Source organism: Myotis brandtii, unplaced genomic scaffold (assembly GCF_000412655.1).
Source record: "Myotis brandtii unplaced genomic scaffold, ASM41265v1 scaffold182, whole genome shotgun sequence".
In the NCBI taxonomy this organism is placed as follows: domain Eukaryota; kingdom Metazoa; phylum Chordata; class Mammalia; order Chiroptera; family Vespertilionidae; genus Myotis; species Myotis brandtii.
This window is the reverse complement of record NW_005356751.1, coordinates 1,709,283-1,720,350: the sequence shown is the minus strand read 5'-3', so window position 1 is coordinate 1,720,350 and position 11,068 is coordinate 1,709,283. Positions and strand designations below refer to the sequence as shown.

Below are 11,068 nucleotides of genomic sequence, written 5' to 3'. Positions count from 1 at the left end.
GGCCTGAGCGACCCAAGCCTCCTGCATGCTCAGGCCGCTGCCCATAGGCCCCCTTCTTTAGCAGCCGGCCCAGATGGGCGGGAAGCTTGGCTTCCTCCGTCGCTGGGGGTGACCCAAGCCTCCCACCCGCTCTGGCTGTCTCCATGGCTGCTGCCATCTTTGTCCCACTAATTTGCATATTCCCTCCTGACTGGCTGTGGGGGTGTCGCAGAGGTACAATCAATTTACATATTTGTCTATTATTAGTATAGATATGTTTTTCTTGATTTCAGAGAGGAAGAGAAAAGGGGAGAAAGATAGAAACATCAATGACGAGAGAGAACCATTGATCGGCTGCCTCCTACACACCCCCTACTGGGGATTGGGCCTGAAATCCAGGCATGTGCCCGGACCAGGAATCCAACTGTGATTTCCTGGTTCATAGACTGATGCTCAACAACTGAGCCATGCTTGCTGGGCCTGGAAATTAAAATCACATGAATATACTGTTTTCCCTGGGTCCACAGATCTCATTAGTTTGTCTAGTTTGTCTAAAAGAATCTCTTCCTTAGATAAAGTGTGTCATATTTTCCCACAATAATTATACAGGAGCTAAAAACTTGAGTATTTATTACTGAGATTCTTTTCTGTTTTTAGTTATGACATCCAAAACTTTGTTAGAATAGCCTTGCCAGTTAGTTGAGTCTGAAAAACAAAGTAACCCCCTTCTTTTAACTCATTAAAATGTTACACTTGGTTAAACAACAGTCTCTATGTACCAATGAGATATTTCCAGGATGTATTATTTAAAATAATGTAAAATAAAATATGTGGTTAAGATCCTATTAAAAATATTTATTTATAGGTTTTTTCTGCCAAAAAAGACACCAAGCAGTCAACAGCAGTTTTCTTTGGAGATCAGGTTACTAAGAATACCTGTTTTCTAGATCGCATTTTTCTGAAACGTTTTAATTTTATACAATATGTATGGTAATATTTTTGCACTCAGTAAAACAATCAAGACATGCATTTACTGTTTAAAAAAATGTTACACTTGGTTAAAAAAATTAAAAACTGTATCTTCTAAAGTCACCTGGCTGGTGTGGCTCAGTGGTTGATTGTTGACCACAAAACAGGAGGTTACTGGTTTGATTCCCGGTCAAGGCACATGCTAGGGTTGCCGGCTCAATCACCAGTAGAGGGCGTGCAGGAGGCAGCCGATTGATGATTCTCTCTCAGCGATGTTTCTATCTTGCACTCTCTCTCCCTTACTCTATCTCTAAAAAAAGAAATCAATAAAACATATTTTTAAAAATGCCTTCTAACGTCATAAAATACTCTGAATTAACATACTACCATTATCTTAATAAAGATATTGTTGCCGTCTCCAGAGTGTTAATGTCATTTGAACAATGATTAAGTGTATCCAAATAAGCATAACACACTCATTGTCTTCTCTAACTTCAGTTTTACATATAATTGCCTTGACTACATTACTTTCAGAAAAGCAAACAACTAATACTCATATTCTACAAATACTGTACTAATTTATCAAATTTCCTTCAAGTCTTAGATAAATTAAAATGTAAAGAAAAGAAATAAAATATTTTTAAATCTCACAGAAGCATGAACTTTCCTATGAGAATACAGAATACAAATAGATTAATTATATTGGCATTTTCTAAGGGAGTAGCTGGATGCTTTAACATCCTGGTAGCTATAAAATCAGATTTTGAGATCATTGACAGCCACTGCCAGATGTGTCTAAATTTAAAAGAAAAAGCACTGATGGATCAAAAGATATTAAGTCTGTTGAGAGTTCTGTCTACTTTAACAAGGTGTAGTCTTACCAAAAATACTCTACTCCAAAGAGTGTTACTGTTAAAACTCACTGGGAGTTTTAATTCATGAAAGTATATTTATACTTCTACAAGTTGAGGGCACATGTGTTAAGACTTACAAAAATAATTACTAGAAAGAGGTATTTATTGAAAGCCTACTGGGTAACAGGTACAGTACTATGCATTTCAAGACAGCAATAATCTTAGAAGTTGGTTATTAATCCCATTTTAATGCAAGGAAATGAAAGTTTGTATGATTTAATCAAAGTCCTAAGTCATAAGGTAAATATATGCTGAGGTGCAAATACAGATTTCTTTATACTTAGTGATCATCTCAAATAGTTTGTTTTCTATTGTTCAAATTTTTTTCTTATTGGTTAATTATATAAATTCATTTAAATTTTTCATTTCTGCTGTGATCTTGGCTCTATTCACAAACAAAAAGCTAAAGAGAAGACTAGGTTATCTTGAGAAAATACTCGTAAGAGGCCAATGCTGACCCATGAAAAATCCTACAACCAAGAAAACAAAAAAGGACAGATTAACAAACTTTCCCCCACCCAAAAAAATCCTTTCCCTCTCTTCATTTTAGTCATCTAATTAAAATTCTAACTACTTATGATGCTCTCAGAATTAAAAATTAACTTCTAAAATGAACAAATAGGTTTCCCTATTAAGCTAGAACTTTCATATATTACTTATCCATTAAAGCCATCTACAAGCTAAATTAACCATTTTAAATGTTTAATTTTAATGTTTTCAGTAACAAGATTTTCTTTTTTATAGAGAAAATAACACATGTACTAAGTTTACAAACTAAACAGAAAAATTAGGCCACCTTCTTAGCTTTGACCACCTCTCCTCATTCCCAAGGAGCAATCACTTAAAAGTTACCTATGAATTCTTCCTAAACTGTTTAGTGTACACACAAGTGTATCTATGTATAAATCTTTTTGTAAAATAAAGGGATTACACTATACAAAAGTCTGTAACTTTTTCCCACTTACTAGTAACTAGCAATATATCTTGAAAATTTTCCGTATCAGCGAAGAAGGAATGACTTCATTCTTTTTTTTTTAATGTATTTTTTATTGATTTCAGAGAGGAAGGAAAAGGGAGCGAGAGATAGAACATCAATGATGAGAGAGAATCATTGATTGGCTGCCTCCTCCACACCCCTCATCAGGGATCGAGCCCGCCACCCAGGCATGTGCCTGACCAGGAATCAAACCAGAACCTAGGTCAACGCTCAACCACTGAGGCACACCGTCCAAGCTCATTCTTCTTAATTATTGCATAGTATTCCATTGTGTGGCTTTGTTGTCATTAATTTAGGCTGTTTCCAGTCTTTTACCATTGAAGCAAAAATAATGCTTCAATGTATAAAATATATTATGTATAAAATATATGATGCATATATGTGCAAATATACCCATAGGATAAGTTCTAAGACATAATTTGCTGGGTCAGTGATTAAAATTTAATAACAACTGCAAACTAGCCTCTAAAAATATCATACTTCTCAGGTGTATAAAAGTACCTACTTCTCCACTTCTCACTAAACCTGATCATTATCAAATGTTTTAATCTTTCCAACCAACAAACCCTGACAGAGCTGTTGTAATTTGTATTTTTATTAAGAGGAATGTTGAGCATCTTTTCATATATTTATCAGCCATTTGTATGTATTTCTCTGCAAACTGCTTATTCAAGTTATTGGTCCATTTTTAACTGAGCCTTTAGTCTTGTTGTTTTAAATGATTTATAAAAGCTCTTTACAGAATTCACCCTTTGTCATATATAGCTAGCAAGCTTCTACACATGAAGTCAAACCCTTACCATTATCAACTATTGCCCATCACTAACACCTCCCCCCCAAAACAAATAAGCCTCCTTTCATTTAGATATGTCCGTACTACAGTTAGACAGGGGGGAGAGGGTAGTAGCTGAGTAAGTAGCTCCTCTTTCCACATGACTAAGGACACACTTTACTGAAATGATTCATTCTAACAGCCTAAAGTCCATTCAAGAATGCTAAATGAGCAAAATAAATAAATGAGAAACTAAATAGTATTCAAAAAGCTTAGAGCAAAAAAATTAACCTAAGTTAACAGGTGGAGCAATGGCAGAAATAATCTAATAATGACTACTTGTGTGGTAACCAAGGGGACTGTTCCTTTTAGAATACAAATCAAATTAGGATTTGCAAAATTAACAGCCTAATGTAGAAAAAAGCAAAACTTTTGTGAGTGGTATGCTGAGTAAAACATAAGCCAAAACAAAAATATGTGACCATAGAAAAATAGAAGAAATTTTAAGAAAGTATTATCTGTTTGTGATTAAGTAGTAAGAGACAAAATAATTTTTTTAATTTCTTCCTAAAAACCCAAAATAAATAAATGATCTTAAAAAAAGAACTTTCTTTAAAATTAAAACTATATTTTTTTTAAAAAACCTATTTTAATATTAGTTAAAAACTAGCCAATTTGGATAACTTACTAACAAAATGGAGATATAAAAAATTCTAAATACTAAGATTTAAAAAGCACATAGCCAACTACAGTCCAGACTAAACCTATTTCTGTACCCCTGAACAAAACATGTTTTTTTTTAATTTATTCATGCTAGTATCATCTGAAAGAAAAATGAGACCTTGTAAAGAGAAATATGTAATATTAATTAATTTGCTCTAATTAATCATTACAAAACCAGCTCTATGTCCAGCTGGCTGGCTTGCATTCTCATTAAAAGGCAGGTCTAGAAGTAGAAACCAAAAATCACCTCTCTTATGAATATGTTATGTCAGTGCTAAGAATAAACCATTCAAAGTATTAATTATCAAAAATTTCTACAGGAGTCCTAGCTGGTTTGGCTCAGTGGATAGAGTCAACCTGTGGACTGAAGGGTCCCAGGTTTGATTCCCGGTCAAGGGCATGTACCTCAGTTGCAGACTGATCTCCAGCCCTGTTCAGGGAGGGTGTGGGAAGGCAACCAATTGATGTATCTCTCTCACATCGATGTTTCTCTCTCTGTCGCTCCCTCTCCTTTCCACTCTCTCTAAAATTCAATCATAGTAATACTGGTCAAAATAAGCCCCCTGGACTGACTAGCATATATAGAAACCTAGAGTCACCTTTCAGCCTCTAATTTGTTCTCTAAAGCTTAGAGTATATAACAATTTGTCTCACAAAGAATCTACCTACACTAAAAAAAGGTAATATGCAAATTAACTGTCACTCCGCAACAAAGATGGCGGCACCCATAGCCACAAAGATGGCAGCACCGGCCAGAGCCACAGAGCCAGCTGGAGCGGGACGCGTGGCTTCCTTCGGGCGGGACGCTTGGCTTCCTTTGGGTGGGAGGCTTGGCTTCCTTCATCACTGGGGCAACAAAAGAAGCCAAGCCTCCCGCAAGCCCCGGCCAGCCGCCGAGGGCCAGCCTCTGGGCAGCGGCCATGGAGCGGGCAGAGTGGCGGGAGGTGGCTCCAGCCCGGATTTTTTTTGCAGAAGGCGGTGACAAGAGCGAAGGCCCGGGTCCCAGAGGGAAGCCAGTGCCAGCAGCCAGGGGAAGGAAGGCCTATATATATATAATCAAAAGAGAATTCCTGAGAATCTAGAGGTAGACACCAACTATAATAATGGGCAAACCATAATCTCTATAGATGTTTCCTTCACCAGTCAAATAAAAGATTGTGACTAGATCAATCCAAAGACCTTTCAACTTTTAAGCTGTAACTACTAAGTTTGCACAAATTTGCTTCAAAAAGTCCTGATAAAAGATTAAATAATCCAGTGTACACTACTTTATATAGAGCTCAACTTAGTATTTTTTATCTTGTGACTCTTTCCTCTACTCACAGCTGACAGGAGGCAAGGATGGTCCAGGAAAATGGCCAGCAGAAAAGATGAGCTATGCCAATCAAAGTCCACTCGGGGAAATTTAAACCAAAACACCTAGAGTTAGCAGGAAGAGTTTTTTGTTTTTGTGTTGTTTTTTTTCTCTCCCTCATAGTCTGAATCTATGACCCCAGGAAAAACAAGAAGAGTTGAGCTGAAAAGACATACATGTTCAGGGATAAGGTAGCCATTAATAACCATGTGCAATTTGAAATTGAAACCATCACTTTAAAAAACTAATGGATCACATATCAAAAAACAAGAATGAGCTCATGAGAAAACAAGTATATAAAATCCCCAAGAAAAGGCAGTCTTGATTCTACCAGCTTTTTAGTTCCAATCACTCTGAAGCCCAATTGCCCTTCCTTGATGGTGCATCATGTATCCTGAAATAAACCTTGTTTTTAACTTTAGTTCATTTGTCCCTTGCCCTGACTAGAACCATAACTAGAACAAAGATTGGGGATATTCAGAGCAGGGCTCAAAGTAAATGCAGAACTGGCCATGATAGGGAATGCAATGAGGATGCAAGGATGGAAAGCTAGCAAAACAGGATATATAATACAGATATAGGTACTAAAGCAGTCATATGTGATCCCTTGGAACCCAGAATACATACCTAGATAGAGTAATGCTTTCGAGCACTGAATAGCCAAGTGTAGTTTTTTCAGCCTTAAATAAAGAATAGCAAAAAGCAATGAGCAAGAGAGTATAGTGCACCTGTCACTCTCATACACTCTTGAGTATAAAACCATATGGCTTTTCTGTAAAACAACTTGGTAATATGAATTAAGAGACTATAAAGAGCTTTAAGTACTTTGATTCATTGAGTCTATTTCTAGGGCCCTAGGCTAAGAAAACATTCAGACATGCAGACAAATGTTACAACTAATACTAAAATGATTATTGCAGCCTTTTAAAAATAATTTTAAAAATGGGAACCACCTAAATATCTCATTCCAGGAAAATTGTGCTTTATCATACCAAGTATACTGTCCATCTTACTCACAGACCTTTCCTGGAAAAACTGCTCCCACCCAGTCCTTTTGAAAGAACAGTCCTTCTGAAAGGCAGACCACATGACTAACACCCACTGCAGAAAATTTCAAAGGCCAACAATTTCATTCCAAAAACACTTGACTCCAAAGACCAAGAATTTCATATCAAAAACTATAGGATAGCCAGCACAGATGTTGAAATTACCGAAGATATTAAAGTGGCTAGTAAAAAATGCTCAAAGAAGTACATAGGTAAACACTCTCAAATTAGTAATCTAAGCTTCCTTCTTAATCAATTAGAAAAGAAGAGCAAAGCAAATCCAAAGCATGCAAAAAGCAGGAAATCATAAAAATAAGAAAGAAATCAATGAAATTGAATAAATAAATAAATGAAATTGAAAACAAAAACAAGAGAGAATATGAATGAAATAAAAATCTGGTTCTTTGAAAAAAATCAATAAAATGTATAAACTTCTTGCAAGACAAAGAGAAAAGACACAAAATACCAACATAAACAATAAAGGAGGGAACATCAGTACTAATCTTGTGGGCATTAAAAGGATAATAAGGAATGAAATACTATAAACAAATATGACCATAAAATGGATTTAAAAGATTAATTCCTCCAAAACAGAAACTACAAAAACAAACAGAAGATGAAATATATTACCTAAATAGTCCTTTAACTATTAAAGAAATCAAGTTTCTCTCTCTCCCTCTCCCTCTTCCTTCCTCTCTCTCCAGAATCAATAAAAACATATTTAAATTAAAGAGCAATAACAATATAGTAAGTATACAAACCAGTAACATAGTTGCTTATCATTTTCAAGTATTATGTACCGTACATAATTGTATGTGTTATACTTTATACAACTGGCAGCGCAGATCTGTTTGCACCAGCATCACCATAAATATATAATGTGCTGCACTACGAAGTTAGGACACTACAACATCACTAGACAATAGGAATTTTTCAGCTCCATGATAATCTTATGGGACAACCTTCGTATATGCAATCTGTTGATGCAGCGCATGACAATATTAATCTCATGAGGTCAAAGGGGCAGAGGCAACAGCTGAAGAGATATAAACTGAAAATTTTCCAGATTTGATGAAATATATCAATTCACAGATTAAAAATCTCAAAAGTCCAAAACAGGACTGAAAAAAGAATATGCACACCTAGACATAACATAGTAAAACTCCAGAAAGACAAAGAAAAAAATCTTAAAAGCAGCTAGATTTTAAAAAATACAACTTTTAAAGAACAGGCTGGCAAATGACTTCTCAACAGAAACAGTAAAGGCCAGAAGACAGAGGACTGATATCATCAAGGTGCTGAAAAGAAAATACTGCCATCCTCGACTTACAAAGACGTCTTTCATAAATGAAACAAAATAAAGACATTTTCAGACAAACAAAAGGTGACATTACAACGCCAACACATCCACACCAAAAGAAATTCTAAAGGTTTTTCCAGGAAGAAAATGATCCCAAATTGGGTGTGAGCGATGTAGGAAGGGATGAAAACAATTAGTACATATGTAGGTAAATCGAAATAACCATTGTCTGTGTAAAATAATAATGTCTTAAGGGTTTATGAATATAAACAACTTATCATAGGAGGATAGATTATAAGCAGGAAGAGGGTAAAAAACATTGCAAAGGGTTCTTATATTGTCTGCAAGAATATAAAATCTCATCAAACTTTAGTAAATCACATGGTATCTGCAGAATGCATGTTGTAATTTCTAGGGCAGAAACACACCACTAAGTTATATTATGAAAAATAGTGATTTAAAAAATATCTGTATGGTATGAAGATATAAAAGTAGATCCTAAGAATATAAAACTAACATACATAAATGCACATATAGAAAAAATAACCGGAATGAGCTAAGCATTTATCCAGTAAGTTACGAGGGAAACAGCAAAATTAATCCAAATAATATAGAAAGAAGAAAATAATAAATTTAAGAACAGAAATTAATAAAATAGAAAATAAATGCATAATATAGAGAACAGTCAGAAGTAGGTTATTTTAAAAGATTTATAAAGTTAATAAACTTCTATTTAAGAAAATGAGAGGCACAAATAAACAAGAGCAGTAATGAGAAAAGAAGCAACACAACAGATGCTGCAGATCTTAAAAAAATAGTAATAAGAGGTTGCTGTGAACAATTTTAAACTAATAAATTTGGAAATCTCTGCAAAAGAATACATTCTTAGAAAAATAATGACCCAAAATTCATTACAGAAAAAAGTAGAGATAAACATTCTCAAGCTGGTAATATAAGCCTCGTCCTTAAGCCCTCCGTCTAAATTTACCAAAATGCTAAGAGGGGTTATCTCTGGATTGTACCATAACAGTGATTTTTATCTTTCTTCTACATTTTCCAAATGATCTACAAGAGCATATGTTACTTTTTAAATTTTAAGGGAACAAAAAGGGTGGGAAGAGGGGAAAAAAACAGATTGGGAGCCTTGGGCTCTAGTTTTAATTCCACCACAGGTCTAGCTATGTGACTTTGATTAAACCCTTTAATGCCTAAATATAAAATTCCTTTAGTAGATGTAATTTGTAAAACATTTCATTTCATATACCAATTTCACATAAAGATAGAAATTAATCTTACCACTTCAAAAAAAAACAACACAAATTGTCTTGTTTCTATATACCAACCACATACAAATGGCACTATTAAATACTGCCAGAAAGAAGGGCTCCAGTTCAATTATCCTATAACCAAAATCATCACTTTGATAGATGACCCCCAATTTCACTAGTTTATAGCTTATAACAACACACACCATGTCCTCTTGTACAACAGTGCACATTTAATAGCTGGTTTGCCTAACACAACGCCAAGGCACTCAAATATTTTCTAATAAAGGATAACCAGGAAGTTATTCTAATCAAAATTCTACTGGGAAATGGAAACTTTCACTTTCCTTATATCAACATTGTTTGAATTGTGAGTTTAGAATGCAGATATTACATTAATAATTTTTAATTGATTTTTTTTTGAGAGAGAGAGAGAAGAGAAACATCAATTCTTATATGCACCCTGACCAAGGATCGAACCCACAACCTTGGTAAATGAGAACAATGCTCTAACCAACTGAGCTACCCAACCAGGGCTTACATTAATAATTTTTTTTTAAAAAAAGAGTTCTTTAGGGTTTTTGTTCTTAAAAGCCAAATTGAGCTTTTGATTATCTACACTAATAAAAGGCAAACATGCAGCCCCTAGGGCATTGGAAACTAAAGAGAAAATAAACAAATGGGACTACATCAAAATAAAAAGCTTCTGCACAGCAAAAGAAACCATCAACAAAACAACAAGAAAGCCCACTGCATGGGAGAACATATTTGCCAATGTTATCACCGATAAGGGTTTAATCTCCAACATTTATAGGGAACTCATACAACTTAACAAAAGGAAGATAAACAATCCAATCAAAAAATGGGCAAAGGACCTAAATAGACACCTTTCAAAAGAGGACATTCAGAAAGCCAAGAGACATATGAAAACATGCTCAAAGTCACTAATCATCCGAGAGATGCAAATCAAAACAACAATGAGGTACCATCTCACACCTGTCAGAATGGCTATCATCAACAAATCAACAAACGACAAGTGCTGGAGAGGATGTGGAGAAAAAGGAACACTTGTGCACTGCTGGTGGGAATGCAGACTGGTGCAGCCACTATGGAAGACAGTATGGAGTTTCCTCAAAAAACAAAACATGGAACTCCCATTTGACCCTGTGATCCCACTTCTAGGAATATATCCCAAGAAACCAGAAACACCAATCAGAAAGGATATATGCACCCATATGTTCATAGCAGCACAATTCACCATAGCTAAGATCTGGAAACAGCCTAAGTGCCCATCAGTAGATGAATGGATTAGAAAACTGTGGTACATCTACACGATGGAATACTATGCTGCTGTAAAAAAGAAGGAACTCTTACCATTTGCAACAGCATGGATGGAACTGGAGAGCATTATGCTAAGTGAAATAAGCCAGTCAATGAAGGAAAAATACCACATGATCTCACTCATTCATGGATAATAAAGACCATTACAAACTTTTGAACAATAATAGATACAGAGGCAGAGCTGCCTCAAACTGATTGTCAAACTGCAGTGGGAAGGCCAGAGAGGGTTGGGGGGCAGAAGGGAGGGGAGTAAGAGATCAACCGAAGGACTTGTATGCATGCATATAAGCAAAACCAATGGACATAAGACACTGGGGGGTAGGGGAGGCCAGGGGATTGTCAAGGGCGGAGGAAAAAGGACACATATGTAATACCCTTAGTAATACTTTAAGCAATAAAAAAGAAAAA

The 11,068-nt window shown here is 35.4% G+C and overlaps 1 protein-coding gene across 1 annotated transcript in view; it reads right to left on the bottom strand.

Annotated features, from left to right (window-relative positions):
* The window catches only part of DMXL2 (Dmx-like 2), a 172,161-nt gene that overhangs the window by 136,272 nt on the left and 24,821 nt on the right, over window positions 1-11,068 (bottom strand). Inside the window, exons 2-3 of the mRNA XM_014537836.1 lie at window positions 6,336-6,388; window positions 5,678-5,748 (exon numbers count right to left, since the gene is read on the bottom strand). Of these exons, the coding sequence (XP_014393322.1) occupies window positions 5,678-5,748; window positions 6,336-6,388 (124 nt within the window). The remainder of the gene's footprint in view (window positions 1-5,677; window positions 5,749-6,335; window positions 6,389-11,068) is intronic.